General features: G+C 33.4%; 3 protein-coding genes across 11 annotated transcripts in view; 1 reads left to right on the top strand and 2 right to left on the bottom strand.

Moving 5' to 3' along the window:
* Window positions 1–5645, bottom strand: part of LOC410951 (RNA binding protein fox-1 homolog 2) — a 315194-nt gene extending 309549 nt beyond the window's left edge. For 2 of the 6 annotated variants that reach the window (XM_006560913.3, XM_006560915.3), the window contains exons 1-2: window positions 5503–5622; window positions 5348–5423 (exon numbers count right to left, since the gene is read on the bottom strand). In XM_006560913.3, the coding sequence (XP_006560976.2) occupies window positions 5348–5423; window positions 5503–5515 (89 nt within the window). In that variant the 5' untranslated portion in view covers window positions 5516–5622. Of the gene's footprint in view, window positions 1–5347; window positions 5424–5502 lie in introns of all 6 variants that reach the window. The other 4 variants (XM_026439411.1, XM_016911104.2, XM_026439413.1 and 1 more) reach the window with 4 other exon arrangements.
* Window positions 5646–6826: 1181 nt separating this feature from the next.
* Window positions 6827–17908, bottom strand: LOC100577047. 4 transcript variants are annotated; one of them, XM_016911095.2, is made up of 15 exons: window positions 17596–17906; window positions 17269–17411; window positions 17018–17194; window positions 16640–16936; window positions 15670–15787; window positions 15419–15585; window positions 14542–14784; window positions 14097–14466; window positions 13881–14031; window positions 13228–13425; window positions 12989–13131; window positions 12705–12920; window positions 12178–12519; window positions 10125–10474; window positions 6827–9485 (listed from the first exon to the last, which is right to left on the bottom strand). In XM_016911095.2, exons 1-14 carry the CDS (start codon window positions 17686–17688, stop codon window positions 10379–10381), a joined length of 2754 nt encoding a protein of 917 aa, XP_016766584.2. In that variant the 5' UTR covers window positions 17689–17906; the 3' UTR covers window positions 6827–9485; window positions 10125–10378. The 4 variants fall into 4 exon arrangements, with proteins under 4 accessions (XP_016766584.2, XP_016766585.2, XP_016766588.2 ...); XM_016911096.2 differs by having other exon boundaries at window positions 12226–12519; XM_016911097.2 differs by lacking the exons at window positions 6827–9485; window positions 10125–10474 and adding an exon at window positions 11906–12105 and having other exon boundaries at window positions 17596–17908.
* Window positions 10182–12045, top strand: LOC726282. The gene is made up of 3 exons (XM_006560921.3): window positions 10182–10313; window positions 11319–11468; window positions 11547–12045. The coding sequence occupies exons 1-3, from the start codon at window positions 10188–10190 to the stop codon at window positions 11625–11627; spliced, it is 357 nt and encodes a 118-aa protein (XP_006560984.1). The 5' UTR covers window positions 10182–10187; the 3' UTR covers window positions 11628–12045.
* Window positions 17909–19732: the final 1824 nt, after the last annotated feature.

Below are 19732 nucleotides of genomic sequence, written 5' to 3'. Positions count from 1 at the left end.
AATATTTCGATCCATTTGATATTTCTATAATTAAATATCTCAAAAATTACAATTTCTTTTTACTTGATTCCGTATAATTTCAACTAAAAAACTTTTGCCAGGAATAGTATAAAATAATAATATTGAACGACGATTAATTCCGCTCAATTCGAGACACGAATTCATTTCATACGTAATAAAGGATCTCACGGTAATATCCCGAAACGTCTTCCGCACTCAAAAGCCGTACTAAAGCACGACACTGTTACAAAGGTCGTAACGAGAACCGCCTTTGAGATAGAAATACGTATCGTTACGGAGCATCGAGCAGATAGCATGTTTAATTAAAGGCCGAGTTAATGATTGATTGAACAGGATTCAACGCGAATTACGATGGATCGTAAATGAGTTTTTGCATTGCGTCCATATGACTCGATTGCGTTTACTATTAAGATAATAAAATTCATTCTCTAATTTTCACCACGAAAATATATTTTTCATTCATCATAGACAAAAATTTTCCGATCTCGATCCTCGATAACTCGTATCTCTTAATTTATCGCATTACGTTTTAATTAAATGTGTGAAATATAAATTATCACTGATTAAAAATTGGATTTTTTTGTCTATATTTAAGTAATAAACATCATCCACACGATCGAAAATATGGATCAAAAGTAAGCCACTTTAACCGAGCAGTTGATTAAACTTGTAGAATAAAAAAAAATATTAAGAAATATTTTCAGAGAGGAGAAGGAAGATTATGAGAATTGAGCAAAGAAATTCAATCTTTTCATCATAATCATTCTCAATTTGAAGATGATTCCCAAAAGAGTTGTGAATTTATTAATTTTATTATTATTAAATTATCGTGTATAATAAATATGTTTTCACAAACAGAAGCAAATGTTTAGTGCGATTCACTGAAATGAATGCGAATTAAATAATTTATATTATATTTGAACGAAAAATCATAGGTAATGAGAGAAATTAAGTGAAATGAATGACCTGATTATACGAATCTAATTGTCCCCGGCAGAGTTCTATCTCTATTGTGATATACATAGAAAATGTACAGGATAATAATATAATGCAGTATAACGATGTAATAATAATAATGGAAGATTCATGATATTGTAGAGTATAATTTCACTGATGAATCATAACATTTAAGGTAGTTAAATAAATCTATTTATATAAATCTAACGAATGTACAATTAAAAGCAGAGATTTATTTAAGAAAATTGTACGAATTAATCTAATATTTTCATCCTCTAACTTTTCTCTAGAAGAAGTGTCAATTAAATTTTAACCTGTGAGTAAGACTCTAATAAGAACAAAATTTCATTCCTTAACGAGTATTACAGAAATAACTATAATATTCAATTCAATTCCATTTCTAATACGATTCCTTCCAACTTCTTTCAATGATAGCAAAAAAAAAAAAAAAGAAAATTACAAATAAAAATAACAATTATAAAAATTATCCAGATATTTTTTTATTAATTTTAAAACTGCTTCGAAAATAAAACTGAAAATAAACTTCATTTAAATCCCGTTGAAAACACCGTTTTAAATCTCATTATTTATTAACTCGTCTTCTTACACGAGAAAGGTAGAAATATCCGTATATAAATCCTGGAAAACAATAACATCGCGAAACGAATAATCCTATTACGGATAAATGGCGAAAACAATATTTTATGCAGATCAGAGAGCGTCGATAGGATCACGCTCGGGAGCGAAAATATTTTCTCTTCGACAATCGCAGCCCGATCGAAAAAACGACAATACGGAGAGCGATGCGATGATAAAACATTCCATTAACCTCGCCGATTTCATCGAATCGCCTCTTCGATCGATTAGTTGGCAATAAAAAAAAAAAAAAGAAAAAAAGAAAAAAACGAAAAAGAAAAAAAAAGTAAAAATGAAAAAGAGTAATAGAGATTGAAATAGGAGTTTTATATGCGGGCTACTTGAATACTCGCGATGGATTAACACGTTCAGGGCGAATGACGTGAACATACGTCACGAGGATTTCCTATCCCATATGACGGATGACGTATACGGTTACGTCATGGATTTTCTTCCGTGGAAAATATTACGAATGTTATTAATTAATATATTCCAAGATTCTTTGCGAAATATATTTGTTATAAGAATAATAGAAATTCTTGACGTTAAAACATAGAAATAGAACTCCACATTATTATTAGAAATGCAATTATTAGTATGAAGTAATTCTGAAAGGAACGAAAGAATAGTTTGAGATACGAGAAAGCTTAATGATCAAGAAGAATATATTTATTCCTATCTGTTAATTTCGTCAATTTTTTTTATCCCAATCTTCTCGAGTACCTTCTTGAATTTTATTTTTTCGTCATTTCACGATTGTTCCTCTCATCGATAAGTCGATATCATCCTCGATATACTCCTTTTCGAATTTTGTTACCACAACGAACGTGTTGTTAATAAGATGAACAATTGTATTGCGACCAACTCTTGTGCGACACCGACCTTTCCCTCGCACGTTTGATGTATATGAAAGCAGACACCTTTTGAAACGAAGTCGATGTACAATATTACGCGAAATTTCCAAGTTTCGTCGAGTCTGGACGGTCTGTCAACGTAGCTGGTTACCATTGTAAACCCCACTATTGTAAGCCGGCGCCGAACTTCCGGAAGGATATCTGTATATATGTATATAAGGGAGGAGACACAGTCGGTTTCTATGACTTTGAGTGTGTCTTCTCTGCTTTTCTCCAAACCCTTTTGTATCCAAAAATCGTGGAGTTTCATTATTATGGATATTAAAATTTACTCGTATTAAAATTACACCCGTTGAAGGATTCCATTTGCGTCAAAGAAGATTATCAACGATTGGCAAAATTTCATTAAAGATGTATTTTAATATTATTACGTTTTAACGTCATTACACGAATCTTTGATCGATTCATTAATAATCATCCGTTACATAAGATATTAAAATCATCTTTATTGATAATCTTATTGATAATTATCTGTACAAATAAAATTAAAATTTTATCACTATTTCTCTCGATTGATCTTATCTTCAAACCTCTCATAATTTTTATCAAAAAAAAAAATCACGTATCGTTCAATTTCCCAACTCTCTCTTTCTCTCTCCTACTGGAATCACCAGTAAAAATAAACTCGTTTCCTCCCTCGCATATTGAAAAACCAGATCCTACCCCCTCGATACCGTGTTACATAAATCACCGGTTGACACGTTGTGATAAATAGTAAAATAATAAAGAGAGAGAGAGAGAGAGAGAGAGAGAGGTGACCGTAGAGGAAATCCACGTATCATGGCCGATGTTTCGTTGCTCGTTGATTTACTACACGTTCGTATCAAGAGGGAGACGATCTCCCTCCTCCCTTTCCAACCATCAAATTCTCTGTGCTCGAGGCTGCAAGACTTCCCTCTTCGTTGCCTCCGTTATTGACAGAGCAAATAAGGATCGACAATAATAGGAATCGTTGACACGCCGTCAAACAAATCCTCGGGGAGGTTTGCCGTCACCATAACCAGGATTCATCTCGACGCACGGGTTCCACGATTTCCGTGGGACGATATGACGCGCATTGTGGAAACATCGGGATCTCTTTGGTGTGTATCCCCCTCCCCTCCGTTGCTGCGAGGAATGGAATGGATGGAAAAATATTTGCCTTAAGATCGTTGCTTTTGCGAGTGAGCCGTGAGATGAAATAGTGGATGGTAACGAAAAAAATTCTGGAAAGTGGAAAGTAAGACGAAGAGAAGGGGTGCGATTCATTTGTGCGATTGCTTCTGTGACGATATTTAAAAATTTTATCGAAACGTTAACGGGGTGGATAATGTTGTTCAATCAAATGTGATTGACAGATTGTAAATTGTATTTGTCTTTCTTGCGTTATAATTTGGGATCTATCAATGACTAAGTCAACAGGAATTTTTTACTTCTATATACAGTTTTTATAGTGTCAGTTCTTTGTCTCCTGTCTGCAAAATTACATTTGGTGTTCATTGTCAATTAACCAGACGAAGATGAATCGGTTCTTTATTTATCTTTATGAACTTTTTCCACTAATTTTCCACTACACGTCTCTGCTATTTACAAAAACTATTGTTTTTCACCAAATAAATAACTTATTATTGTTAATATTCGAATTACCATTTAATTCACACATGGTGTAAAAATTCTCGTATTTATAGAATTCTTTTATCCTTCCTTCTGAATGAACAACAACAAATCAAGAAACATACAGGAAAAAAAAATATCCTGATAAACATTTATCATTCGTGAAAATTTCATTCGTTTTTATTATTGCTCGCGAATAAACGTTGCAATATCGAAACGACCGTATGCATAAATTGACCGCTGAATAATTTATCGAATTGATAATTTACCGCAACGTGTACAAAAAAAAAAGAAGAACAAAAAACAAAAAATCACGCATCAATCAGAAGAGAGAGAGAGAGAGAGAAATTTATCTACCCGATCTACCGATCGTGGAAAAAAAAAAGAAAAAGAAGAAGATGAAGATATGATGATGGCGCGTCCAAGGCGCAATTTCAAAGCCTTGGATTCGCTTTACGCTTTACGCGAAGAGTGCACAATGATCGCGCGATAAAAATATTTCCACGCCATCGTTGTTGAATCACGATGCATATCTCAATATTTCGCGAAAAGGAAATATCGCGGTGTTTACAGAGCAATCAAGGAAATAATGGCGGGAACGAAATGTAGTGAATAATTCATATCATCGAAGCGCGCTATCACTGTCCACGATGATTCCGTGATAATTTAACTTTAAGTCTGGCTGCGTGGTGGCATGACGCAATTGCAATTTGCGAATACCTCGCGTCGTGAAACGGGCACGTGTTTGATATGACATCGAGATGAGAAAGGAAAAATGGAATTGTAAAAAAAAAAAATGGAAAGAAACGAGGCACGAGGAAATTGAACGAGTATCTGAAATAACTGGATAGTAAAGTCAGTTGGCCTTCGTACAATTCCCCTAATAGTTGCAATTAGATCAACTAGCCCGGCGTTCACCGCTTAATTGTCCTCTAATTAAATCAACTTCCACCCTTGTTTTCCATCCACTGCGAAGAGAAGTGGATTAGCGTTAAATAATACATGGGCGAGTCGATCGAGTCCCGATTAAACGATCGTCGAAATTAATCGCTCGAATTGGATATTCGTTTAAAATTTCATTTTCCTTTTCTACCCTGTCATTTCACACGTTTAACCGTTTTTGATTAGGATGATGGGATTTCTAACTTATTTGATTGTTGAATTGGACCGATGTTGTTGAAATTTTTAGTGAAAAATTTTAATAAAATGGGAGATTCATTACTCACCCACACGATGATCGCAATCGGCAGATTCTCTGGACGTGGAACAACGGACGATGTTTCCTTTTTCGTTGGCTGGAATCTGAAATTAATCGAGTATTATATTATATTTTCCATAAAAATTCGTGTAAAAAATATTTTTAAAAAATATACCCTCTCACCTTTGACTTTCATTATCTCGACCTCCAAGATACGATCTTGTCAGGTGGTATTACTACAAGTCCACTAGCAGGTCCGGTACGAAAAGCTACTTTTCTTTACCTTCTCTTCTCTTTCTCCTCTCTTCATTTCGTTCCGCAACAGTGAAGGTCTAAGAGAAAAGCTTCTTGCGGTCAGTAAAAATCCTCATTTAGTCTTCTTTATCCGAGCCAACTTATTTTATTTGTTGTCTGTTGATTAAATGGTAAAAAAAAAATGTAATAAATTAAACAGGCAATTAATTTTGAATTATATACAAGATACCTGTATATAAAAAGTATCTTAGATCTTGGAAAAATTTTTAGATTTTATCTCATATCTTCGCACTATCGAGGAATTTCTCGCTAACTTAATGGATTAAACGGTTTAAAATTTTTATATTTTGATATTTCGGTTGGTTGACTCTTTGGAAAAACGTGATGGAAGGGAAAATTGATGGTAAATGATTTTTTACAAAGCTACGGCGCGTTGGTAATTACAACGATTTGGCCGAACCGATGCGGAAATTATTTCACGGTAGAACGAGGAAACGTCAGGCATAGTTGTCACGCGATGCGGAATGCGTATTCACGTTTGTGTGCGTGCATGCGTGCTCGTATATGTGCGTGTACCGATTTTAAGCGTCGAGAGCGAAATTACGCAATTCGTTAGCCGTAAATTCAGCGTTCATCGTTAAACCTTCGGCTTTGAACGGTTAACTCTTTGTCGACACTGTACAAACGCAATAACAAACGCGGATAGTGTTTATTCGCGTATATCGCTGTGGATGCATTCTGTTCTATGAGTAAAAAAAAAAAAAAGAAGGGTTAGTACGGATTTAAGTTTTAAAGGATAGAATATGTTACGAAAAACACGTGTATATAAAATACTAGGTATATGGAAAGGTTCAAAATATTTTCTGATAACCGAAATATATCATATTATGTATGCGTGAAGTTATTTTACATGTATTCTAGAAAAATAAGTTGAAAATATATATATATATATATATATATATATATATATATAAGAGAGAGAGAGAAATGTTCATATAAAAACTCATTTCACAGAAAATGGAATTTGAAAATTCATCGAGTATACATGTAGTATATCTGACAGAGCTTTGATTGAACATGTTCAAAATGGATTCTTTTTTAGAAAACAAGGATTTCTATAGGAAAAAATGCACGCTACACGCTACGTATTTCAGTTATTTTTACATATATATATATATAAATACAAAAATATACATGTATCAACTTCTTTTTTTTTATTGTACTCGTAGTCTAGTAAAAAAATTAACATTTCATTTGGCTATGTTTATTTAATAATAAAAGAAGAGATCAATTTTCACACATCAATTTTTGATACTTCACATTTCTCACAACAAATTACGACAACCTATTATTCAATTCCCTTGTACAACAATCTAACTAACGCAACAATAAAAAAAATTCCACGCATAATGAAACATATCCCACGATTACAATTTAAGTCTAAACAAAAAATTTTCACACGCTGCGTTCCACATAACGTTACATATAATCATCGCCTCCTGAATTACTCAATTTCCTGCAAAGATCAAGCGACGACGAAAAAAAAAAAAAATTCTATCAAGAAAATATATCCTATGCCTACGATTCTTGGTTAAATAAAAATTCTCTCATTCAAGTACATCTTCGTGGCATTCGTTCGCGACTTGGTCGCCGATAGATCAACGGAATTTCGCGGACACACAGCCGCGATTTAATCGGAAACATTGCGTGCACACACGCATATATACATACATCGTACATCATGCATCGGTTCGTGCGTTTGAAACGAGGGATGAGGTATGTAATTAAAAAACCGGCGAGATTTTGGATTTTTTTTCAACCCTCCGCAATCCAAACGATCCCTTTTCTCTCTCCCTCTCTCTCTTCCTCCCCCTTCTCGGCTAACCACGTATGGAAAAAGTTCTCGTTTGCGATTTTCACAAACGGAAACACGCGCGATTCGCCTGATCCAGGATCACCACCGGTGTTTAATTAGCCGGGACGTCTGGCTGTGTGTACGAACACGGATGAAAATTTTAATTCGAATCGAAACCGCGGCTTGAAATTCGCCCCTTCCATTAATCATCTTGTTTTTACAATAGATTTTTAGATTGACCATGACCGGTGGGGAAATTTCATTTTCCAGCACGATTGGTGATTCGTGTTTAAATTCTTGCCTCGGCGACCAAGGTTTTAAACATTCAATTTCAGATTTCTGATTTCGCTAATTTTTTGGTAATGGGATTTTTTTGAGCTTGGAATTTAATGTAAGTCGTTGTAACTTCGCGTGAAATAATCGGATAATTCGATTTGAAAATATTTTGAAGAGATTGATTAATTTTTAACTTTATACTAAAAGTGATACTTGGGTAAGAATTAAATGCACTTTCGTTAATTGAGTTTAAAAATCGAAATACTACTATTTGTTACGCGTTTCTGTCTCATAAATTTCTACTTATTCTCTTGAAAGAACTCGTGATTAATGAATGTCGACAAGTAATTAATTTAACAGGTTGTATAATAGGTTGTTTACAAAGAATTATTCTAGGGACAGTATTATTCTCGTTGAGAATGACGTATATTCAAGAGAAGAATCTTTCTGTTCTGACAGATTCACTAAGATAACGTAAGATATCTGATTCTTCTTTTAAAAAAATTAACATTTAGATATGTTATGACCATCTTGAAGAGAATTGTGAAATGTCGATCAAAACTATTTTTATTTCTTATCGTAGAAATATAGCAATGTGCATTATTTATATAAACAGATATTGACGATCTTATTTTTCTGTTTCAATTTTGCACGTATCAATATTCAGAGATAGTAAAAAGATTTATAAGGAAGAGTAATATCCCAAGATGGTGAAGAAAAATATCTTTCATCTCCAACATTGAAAACTGTTTCTATATTCTAGATTGCCGATAAAAAAAAATATTGAATTCTATCAATTTTAAAATCTATTTTCCTCAAAGTTTATTAAAACTAATAATTAATGATTAACTAGAAATTTACTAATGTTAAAGATTTTTTCTGGTTTTAATAGATTCTATAAATCAGTTAATAACAATACCAAAAATAAAAATAAAAGAAATTTTATTATTAAAACTAAAAGAAAATTGGAAACTTTTAAATGGATCACTAAGTCGATAGCGCTTCAATTTTTCTCAAAAACAAAAGAATTTAAAGTATCAAGATTGAAAACTCTATTGTGAAAAATTAAAAAAAAAAAAAAACGAAGAATTTATCATTAATTACAATAAAACTACTTGATCTATTTTCAAAAAAAATCAACTATCAATTTCTCATTAAATCAATATCAATTTCCTCCAAAAAATCCTATCAATCTCGACAAAAAGTTCGAATGTTTCAAAAAGCTAAAAAAAAGAAAATAAAATAACGAAACCACTTTAAATTCCATTCTGCCGAAAATCCAGGAAGAAGAGAACGTAATATAGGCGATGGTTTCTCGGTACGGCGAAATTCCTCGAACTGACGGAAAATTATTGGGAAAATCTATCGACTGGCGGGCGCAGCGAGGCGAGGCAAACTGCCGCTAATCACCGGCGAAATCTCGATTTAATGGTCGACAGGAGGGTGGCCGTGGTGCACGTGGAAAGAGAGAGAGCTGGTGATGCGCAACGCCTAGCCGAACAAAAACCGTCGTCTGGTCCGCTCGCATGCGTCGCAACGATAAATGCGATCGCGCCTCGGTGCATACACACTCCGTTACATTTTATGCAAAATAGCCGAGCCGCGACGCCGGCCCTCCATGGATTTATCGATGAATCCGCGCGTGCATTTCCTCGAATCGGAGGAAGCCCGCTTCCGTGATCCATCTTCGCTCCATAGTTCCCTTTGATTCGAGTTGGAGAATGATCCGGGTACGGTATTGCTCGGTTACTCGTTATTTCGGGAATATATTCTGTGTATCCTGAAAATATTCGAAATATTTTCTTTTTATTTTTTATATTAAGAATCGTATTCGAAATAAAACTTTAACGTTTGATTTTACTCTCATAAATAGAAAGAAAGAAAATATAAAAAGAAATTACAAATATTTTATTTTTCAATTAGAATCTAAAATCTAATCTCCACAATCAAATAAATCTTTTTGACATCTCCTATTTCATCTAATTCTAAAACCAATATTCAAATCTTTCAATAATTCTTAATTTCAATAATCCACGAACCCGATCTTCTTCTTTCGTCAATTTATTAGTCAAAAAAACAAAAAAAAAAGGAAGAAGGAAAAAACTATCCGATGAAAAAAGTTCATCTGATAAAAGAAATTCTCAACTACTATCGGATTCACCAGACCTATCCGTCATCCAAAGCCCCCGCAAATGAAATCGAAAAGGAGAGTAGCACGCTGGCACAGAACGAAAGAACGGCGCCAAAGGCTTGGCCGCCACCACCACCCACCACCACCACCACCGCGGGTGGGCTCGGGTTCTTAAAAAGTCAATTTCACGGGGCGAACGGCCAAAGGGGATCGACAGGTTGATCGCGCGAATCCACTCTGTCCATCCCCGTGGTTTTTTACGGGCGTGGAGGGAAAACGAATACGTACAGGTTTGGTGGAGAGCGTAAGCGAGCGCCACCCCATCATATTGATCGTAGCCGGCTGCTCAACATGGCGCCGGGGATGGCGTTTGCGATCGGTCTGATCCTCGTCGTCGGACAGCTGAAGGAAGGGCCAGGCACCCTCGCCAAGACCTTCACCTTCCCCGAATATCCGTACAAGGAGACTACCAAGAATGTAAGTCGTCCAAACCAGTTTGGCGAGAGTCCTCGCGACGGCCGCGTTTCCATCTTGTGTACAGGTTATGGTCGATGCCTTGTGTTTTGGGGGGTGGCGCTTTTTGCCGCACCGGCCTCGTAATTGGCAACTGTATTAAATTTCTTGCATTGCCAGGGAACCTACGGTGATTACGATAGAATTATTAGAAAACAATTTCTTGTTTGTTTTTTTTTTCTTTCTTATATATACATTTATATATTTATATACGTTTGAAGAAATGTTTCATATTTGTTTCGGATAAAGATAATTGTTAATTGAATAATTGGACGATTACCGTGTAGGAAGTTGCGTAGGGTTCCACGGGTTTCAAATTGTCGAGAGATCTTTCACAGTGATATGTTGTCAGTGATGCGTGATACCGGAGGATTGTTTCGCATCGTGGATCCAGCATCCCCATGGGGGATGTAACGAGGAGACGGGTGATTTCGCGATCTCGCCATGGGGGTAAAATCGATTTGGCATTAACTCGAAGACAGTCAACGTGCTCGAGGCGTACTTCGATTTTATCACTGATATACCTTTTGCCATTTCGAGAAACTGTACAATCGGGTTTGCTTCGGGAAAAGAATCGTCTCTTCGGACAAAAGTACGGTTCTTGTCGATTCAACTTCTTTCCATTGTCTTTTTACTTTCGCAGTAAAAATAAAAATGGTACGAGCTTCGTATCGTAAGCTTTATATCGTGTCTACGCAAAAAAGAAAGAAAACTTCTTCAAAGAAAATTAAATGCCTCAACGATAGCATCAATAATAGAACTCGCACGAGCATTAATTGGGGTTAATCTTTGAACACGCACGAACCAATTGTTACGCTCAATTTTATCCCGTTATTGTTTGCTGGTAGAAGCGTACAGTTAGAAGCTATATTCGCATTTTCCATCGCGTGCTAAGAGACTCTTCTTCAATTCGAATGGAATAGATTTGAATTTAATCCAGATATTTTTATAACACGACGTTGCCCGCAGGAACTTCTCTTCAGGCAATTCGAGCAGGCTTGCGAAGAAAGCGGCGCTTGCAAGATCTTATCACCGGAAAGAAGCGACATCGCCAAAACAAGATGCATTCGCGAATGCGTGTCACCGTCCTGTTACAAAGAAATCTATTTATTCGATCAGGTATTAATCCCTCATTGATCACCTCATGAAATTTCTATTTCATATATCTTTATTTCAAGTTGGGGCGTTTGATTGCAGCTGGAAGAAGGTGAGATCGACGTGAGATTGAACTCTTTCAAGGGTTGTTTCATGCAGCGCAACGCCCGCCCGCGAAAATAACAAAAACCTGCCACCACGAAAAGAAACCGGAAAAAGAAACGCCGAGCACGGCAGAGGCGACTGCGAAAGGCGGCGAACACGGATTCCAAGCGAAAGACGCACCGCACAAATCGTGTCCGACCAGTTCCCGAATAATAATAATAATAATAATAATTAATAATATGACAATTTTTAATATACACTAATTACGGCCGGGGCATTTAGAGCGAGGAGAGCAATCAAGCTATTTAGCATACACAACAAACTATCGATACATTATATTTCAGGATCACGCTGAAACGCACGCGTTAAACAGTTAAGCCGGGACGGATTAAATTCGTCCACGATTGATCTTTTTCTACTTTTTGTACGCACGTATTTAACATGTTACGATGTTATCGAGCAATGTTGCACGGATCGAATAAACTGTTAAAGCAAAGCTTCTCAAGGGTGTATATATTATTCAAATTTCTCCCAAATATTCCTTATATTGCGATAACTAGAAACAATATATTATTTTTACAAAGATGGATAGAAGATGAGTGGAAGATATTTGTAGACAAAGACTTACCGCGTAGAGAAGATTGTAAAACGCAGCATCGGTTCTCAAATTCTTTACCATATCAACGTAGCTCTTGATCTGATCCAAAGTTTCCTCGAACGGAGTTTTGCAAAGTGATCTCGCGTTCCACGGTCCTTCGTCGTTGCAATATCTTTTTCGATAGCGGAGCCACGTTGAAACGAACTCGAGAAAGTGATAGCTTACGTGGCATGTCTCCAAGATAGAAGATACGATATCGTAGTTGCTCATCAATGTGCACATATGATACATCAGAGACTCGACGTTCGCGTGGCAGAATTTCAAAACACCTTGGAGACATTGGTACACAATATCTCTTTGCGTTGGCTCGCACTTGAATAAAAAAAATCATGAAATATTAATAGCATCTGTTAACCTTAAATTAAACAAAATATATCTTCCTCTTCCTTGAACCGAATCAATCTACTTTTTGTAGTTAATTAAAACGGATTTATTAAATATATAAATCTTTCAAGAATTCAACGAGCCAATTATTCGATTGGAATATATGCACTTACTCTTTCATGAACGATATGAAGGATCTCGTAGAGATTGATCAAACCGTCCGCTCGATCGTCAGGGATCTCGTTCAGTCTGACAGGTGATCCGTCAATATTTTGAGTTAAAAGTTCCAGCGTGAGTTGCATTCCATTGATCGACGAGTGGACGTAGCTCCTCGTATTTAACAGCAAATCGGCTAAGCTCTGCACGTCAATCGTCACCGGCTTACCACGCTGGAAAACACGATTGATGGTTGATCGATAACAGATCGGATCTGTTATTTACGAACATATTCCTCTACCTGGATCGACGATTTTTCTTGACAGTGTACAATATACGCGAGGAGTTTCAAGCAGACAGCGGATAATTCAGGCGTTTCGATCGAGAAACCTTGCGCGAGCAACTCTTCCAAGAATCTTGATGCCGCGCAATACTTGTCTAGAACTGTGAAAGAAAAGGAAGGACGAAGAAGAGTGAAATTATTTTTTTCTTTTTTTTTTTTTTTATTTATCGAGCGAACATCTCGTTGAAATATCGTACTCGTGAACGGTTTGGCCGTCATGGACGTGACCAGCAACGCGTACGACTGCATTATTACTAGTGTCCTCAGCTTCAAGTCCCCTTCTTGATGTAAGAAGATGGATATAAGATTGTCCGCGCACCGGTTCCTGATGCTCGGTGATAAGGAATCCGGAATGGACACATTGGTCAGCTCCAATACCGCTTTTATTTGCTCGTCTGTTGAAAATTTTTAATTTAAAAAAAGATTAAATGCAAATTGAAGAATATTTAAGGCATAATATTTAGAAAAATTTATAAATTAATTAATAAAACTCATTGAATATTATGTATAAAAAATTAATGATTTAAAAGTTAATTATAATATTGATTTAATGAAATTTCTAATTTATTCATACATTTCTATTGATTCGCTTGGCTAAACATTCAAAGAGCAGCATCAAACAATTTTCAATTAATTTTATGTCATATTTTTTATATATGTATATATATATATATATTTATTCTATTTAGACTATGGATGTTTACTTATGTTTATTTATAAAAAATTTAAATATAAATGCAAAGATTTTAATATTAAAAAAAAAGAATAAAAGTAAAATGCATATTGTGATATTTAAAAAATTATTTAAAATATTTCTGTCATAAAAATTTCAATCTATATGAAAAAATACCTTTCGATGGTTGATAAGATGAAAGAAGATTAGGCAACATATGCCAGGTAATCTCTGCAATTTCCTTGCAATTATCCACACGTATCATCTCTCTAATCCCCTTCATCGCAAGATTGATTATCTTATCCGAATATCCCGTTTGTATGACAAGCTATTTCCCAAAAGAACTTTCATTAAATCATCTTAATTTCCACTTTCAAGCGTATGTAAATTTACCAATAAATAATGTTGTACAACTTTTGCACAATCCAGGGTCAACAATGGCTTAATGTCACCGTCAGATTCGACCAACCACAGATCCATCGCTCGGTTTCGCAGATCCTTGGGGAATTCGTGACAATTCAGACAATAATGCATCAAATCTATGTGATGAGTGTAACAATCGTTCAACTTGGAATATTGCAATGCAGCTGCCAATCGTTTCACGGCTTTGTCGTAATCCTGTTCCAACCTCGGCGATGGATGCGATACGGATGCAACAGCGAACAGAAACCATAAAATTTTCAAAATTTGAGCCGGTGTCTTCTCGGATTTAGGAAGATTAACGATCCTTCTTATCAGCGATTTCAAGCATATCATATCGGTTCTATAAGATATGATATTTCATAATATAATAGTGTTAAGAAAAAATTATTGATCTTGAATATAAATAATTTCATACTCTCTGGTTCCATGGAAGTGATAGTAAATTAGGGTCATTAAGGCAGTCGCGCTATTTTCTTGATGATGAGCTATGATGTTCATCCATTGTTCAGGATCTTTTGGAAGGTCCAATAATCCTTGATGCACCAAATTTTCAAAGCTTATTTCTCGACTTGTGGATTGAATAATTGGCATGGATTTATCGGCTAAGGTGATTATAATCCGTGATAATAGCATGCAAGTGCTACGTCGTAAGATTTCTCTAAAATAATAATAAAAAAAAAAGAAGAAGATTGAATTGAAATGAAAGGATTTCCAAATAATATAAAGTTGTAATAGCAATAAAATAATCTCTAATAAAGTAAGTATTTCTCATAAAACTTTCGCTATACTTTCAATTCATTTATTCTGAAATCTAAAAAGTAATATTTTATTCTTTTGAAGAGATTTTATTATTATTTATTATTATATTAACTATATTAATTTTTTTCACAGGCAATGTTTTTTGAACATTAAAATAGCTCTTTGATCTGGATGATAAAAAATTCCTATGCTCATTGTTTTGGGAAAACATAAAAAAACCTAGTGTATAAATAACAAATAAAAAAATAAATAAATGAACCGAAGACGTGGAGGAATATTTATAAATATGGAGTTAATCATGCGCTGTGAGAGAAAACGAATTCCGTTATTAAAAAGGTATGAATTTTCCTGTTTACAGACAGTAAAAGATTTATAAGATGAAATTAAATTATTTTCAAACGTTTCAAAGTTTTTTCTTTTTTCTTATCATACAACGACCCGCCACAACTTCAAATACAAGTAACAATCATGATGGAATCACTTGGAGCAATTTAATCGCATCATCGAACAAATGGATTGTCGTCGAAACTTACGGAAGTCTGGTGGTTAACAGCAAGAAGTACTTCAGATATCCGTTGGCGGTCAAGTGGTTTGACAAGTTGTCGCGACCGCAGCGACTGCTCAGCTTGTAAAGGTTGTTCAGACAAGTCACAAGATTCCTATGGAATTTGACCCTATCCGTTTCGTTTGATTCTGTATTCTGCAGAATGAAAAGAATCTTTGGTGTTCATTGTAATTAAATATATGTCGGAGTATCGGATCTACAAAGAACGTTTCAACTTACTTTAACGTAAGGTATCAAGGTGTTCATCGTCACTATGCGGATCGTCTTTGTCAGAGTGGATTTGAACTTTGAAACTTTGTCGAAAAATCCTTGATTGTCGTCTTCTGTGATGCATAATCTGAAAAAAAACAAGCTTTTATCTTAATGTTATAATTTAACACTTAGAATGATTCATTAGTTATTAATTTCATAATCAATTAAATAGTATTTGTTAATAAATAGTTATAAATGTAATTAAAATGCAAAAAAAATTATTTTCTTATATTTTTTAATTATTTTTTACACATTAGATACAAATCTCAACAAATATTTGAATTTTATCCTGTTATAGAAATATTTGATGTTTGTAGGAAAAAAATAAGATATGTCTAATGATTATTCAAATGTTTCAATCATATAGAAATTTTGCAAAATTTATTCAGAAATGTTATTGGAATTAAAACAAAGTATGATTATTATTTGTGATGAAAAAAATGTCTAAGTAGATGAAATGAGATCTAAATAAGATACTTAGATAACTAAGAATCTAAATATCTAATTATAACTATGTAAATAACTAAATATCTTCTATTTAAATTGTGTAAAAGAATATTTGAATAATGAACTAATATTTCATATTTATAAAGTTTAATTTTTGACAAATATCTAAATGAATTTTGAATTATATGCATAATATTTATAAATTATAAATTGAATAAAATATATACTAATTCATGATTATTCAAATTTTTTAATATATCTGAATGAATTTCCTGAAAGTATATATTTAAACAAGAAATCAATGTTTTATATGTGGAAAATTTAATACCTAATAATAGTTAAATAATAAATATTTAAATATTTTAAATTATGTTATACAAATTGCGATTACAATTGGAATGTTTTTCTCGACAAGAGATTAAAATTAAGAAACTTGTGAACTTTTAGTTTATGAAACTCTAGCTATTCGAATGTACGTATATAATCTCACCGTGTAGCAGAGGCGCAAACAGCACACAATGCATCTGCAGCATACGAGACCGAGACATCATCATCGCTATATTCGACGATCTCTTTCATTAAATTGAGAGCTTTGTGACACAGTTCGTATACACCGTCATCCCATTCGTCTTCAGCATCAACATTTTCAAGAACGAGATTCAATAACACGATGGAAGAAAATTTTATCTTTTGATCCCAAAGATTTTCTAAGATCAATGATTTTAAGAGAATCAATACTTGTCTCGGAACACATACTACGTTGAAATCCATATTGAATTCTACTGCTCTATAATTATTACAGTTTATAATATATATAATAATATGTTTCTTTACAAAGTTACTAAACAATATTTTCTTAAATATTCACCTATAAAGTATATCATAAATAGTTGAAATAAGCTTCTCTAATATTTGAGTTTCTTTACAACGAGATTTTAGAATGCAAACTGTAATTTTCAAAATGGAGTCCAAGGCGTCTGTAGCTACATGACTTTCGTAAAACTTTCGATATATTAATACTAAGTCCAAAAAATCGAGAATACATCTATTAAGATATAATAAAAGATTTAAAAAAAGTTACTGATTTGTTTCGCATTAAATATTTTATATGAAACGTACGGAAGCAAATGATCATTGGAGGTTTGTAAAATTTCAAATATAATCGAAAGTATGTCGAACTTGATTAACTTTGAAAGAACTGTCTCTTTGTTCACAACGTCGCCATTTTTGAATAAGTTGGATATTCGATCGATGCATTTGATCTATACAATTTCTTTTTGGATTATAATTATACTATTACTATGTAATGACGGTTATAATATAATTCAATGTAAGTTTATAATATATAAATATTTTAACTAAAAAGCTACACTTAAAAACCTTAGCAACATCTGAATATGAACAACGAACTCTGATATTTCGTTACAAATCGAGAATTGTACATACCTGAGAATATTCGTCGCCTAACATTAATCTCTCCTTTATATTTATAAGCAAAATATCGATATCCTTAACATGTAATTGAAACAAAGGCTCCATTTTGCACAAATAACTGATAATTTACACAAAATTTGTAAAAAACACACAATAAATTAATCTACGACCACAGATTTCCCTCCAAATTGCTGAACCCGCCTTTTCGGAACTACGTATATGCGCAGAACCAATGCGCAGGACTACCGCGCAGTTTTATGGAGCAGAATTAATGCCAGCGCCATCTCTTGTATGCTAAAGATATTTTCTTATAGAATAAGAAGAATAGAAATTGATGAGAGGTGCTATCTCTTGAATATTTTAAGAAATATATTTCTATACTACTCAAGAGATGGCGTAAGCGATCAACCCTATCTTTATCCTTTTTCTATTATTTTTTTTCCTTGTCTACATAGTTTCATTTGCGGCACTCTGGAGATGGCGCTGATTTTCATATTTTTATCCTATTACTATCCTTGTCTCCCTACTTCCTTTCTTTGTCTATCCTTAATTTTGATGCGTCATAACAAAAGCGATAGAATGTCAATTAAAATCAAAGGAATTTTTGAGAAAACAGATTAATAGAATATCCATTCTATTTTTTATTTGTAATTTCTTTTTAATGTCAATCATTATTAATGTTGTAATCTTATTCTTACGTTAAATTACTTATATTAAATTGCATTAAAAAGGTTAGAAAGTTCTAATGTTTCGATGTGATAAAAAAATATGCCTTGAGTTAGAATTTATTATCTATTTCATTCGTAATCTAAGAAAATAGATTCAAATACATATTCACGTCAATAGTTATTTTATTTCAAACGTTATTATATATTGTAATAACAAATACAATAAATATAATTGTAATGTATTGTAAATGTTAAACAATCCTAAGTGATTACTCTACATAAGAGAAAATGAATCATATTGTTTCGCATTAAATATTTTATATGAAACATACGGAAGTAAATGATCATTGGAGGTTTGTAAAATTTCAAATATAATCGAAAGTATGTCGAACTTGATTAACTTTGAAAGAACTATCTTTTTGTTCACAACGTCACCATTTTTGAATAAATTGGATATTCTATCGATGCATTTGATCTATACAATTTCTCTTTGGATTATAATTATATTATTACTATGTAATGACAACTATAATATACGATCCAATGTAAATTTATAATATATTAATATTTTAATTAAAAAGCTAAACTTGAAAATCTTAGCAACATGTGAATATGGACAACGAACTTTGATATTTCGTTACAAATTGAGAATTATACATACCTGAGGATATTCGTCGCCTAACATCAATCTCTTCTTTATATATATGAGCAAAATATCGATATCCTTAATATGTAACTGAAACAAAGGCTCCATTTTGCACAAATAACTGATAATTTACACAAAATTCGTAAAAACACACAAATTAATCTACGACCACAGATTTCCCTCCAAATTGCTGTACCCGCCTTTTTAGAACTACGTATATGCGCAGAACCAATATGCAAGACTACTGCGCAGTTTTATGCAGCAAAATTAACCGCCAACGCCATCTCTTGTATGCTAAAGACACTTTCTCATAGAATGAAGTAGATAAGATAAAGTAGAATAAGAATTGATGAGAGGCGCCATCTCTTGAAAGTTTTAAGAAATATATTTTTACATTACTCAAGAGATGGCGTTAGCGATCAATTTTTATCATATCTCTATCCTTTTTCTATTATTTTTTTTCCTTGTCTATATAGTTTCATTTGCGGCACTCTGAAGATGGCGCTGATTTTCATATTTTTATCCTATCGCTATCCTTGTCTTCCTACTTGCTTTCTTTGTCTATCCTTAATTTTGATGCGTCATTACAAGTGATATAGAATATCAATTAGAACTAAAGGAATTTTTGCGGAAACAAATTAATATTTATTCTATTTTTTTTATTTGTAATTTCTTTTTAATTCCGATCATTATTAACGTTGAAATTTTATTGTTACGTTAAATTACTTATATTAAATTGCATTAAAGAGGTTAGAAAGTTCTAATATTTCGATGTGATAAAAAAGTATGCATTGAATTAGAATTTATCACCTATTTCATTCGTAATCTAAGAAAA

This window comes from Apis mellifera, linkage group LG3 (genome assembly GCF_003254395.2).
Source record: "Apis mellifera strain DH4 linkage group LG3, Amel_HAv3.1, whole genome shotgun sequence".
NCBI classification, from domain to species: Eukaryota; Metazoa; Arthropoda; class Insecta; order Hymenoptera; family Apidae; genus Apis; species Apis mellifera.
The sequence above is the reverse complement of the archived record's forward strand: the minus strand, read 5'-3'. Positions and strand labels throughout refer to the sequence as shown.

What these genes read in the sequence shown, in the direction of transcription:
- LOC100577047 (XM_016911095.2), bottom strand. Translation starts at nt 17,688, where the DNA reads ATGGAGCCTTTGTTTCAATTACATGTTAAGGATATCGATATTTTGCTT. An exon ending in CTGTTAACCACCAGACTTCC is followed by an intron (nt 14,785 to 15,418) that starts GTAAGTTTCGAC and finishes TTATTATTTTAG; the next exon opens with AGAAATCTTACGACGTAGCA. An exon ending in TTTACAATCTTCTCTACGCG is followed by an intron (nt 10,475 to 12,177) that starts GTAAGTCTTTGT and finishes TAATCACCGTAG; the next exon opens with GTTCCCTGGCAATGCAAGAA.
- LOC726282 (XM_006560921.3), top strand. Translation starts at nt 10,188, where the DNA reads ATGGCGCCGGGGATGGCGTTTGCGATCGGTCTGATCCTCGTCGTCGGA. An exon ending in ACAAGGAGACTACCAAGAAT is followed by an intron (nt 10,314 to 11,318) that starts GTAAGTCGTCCA and finishes CGTTGCCCGCAG; the next exon opens with GAACTTCTCTTCAGGCAATT. An exon ending in AAATCTATTTATTCGATCAG is followed by an intron (nt 11,469 to 11,546) that starts GTATTAATCCCT and finishes GTTTGATTGCAG; the next exon opens with CTGGAAGAAGGTGAGATCGA.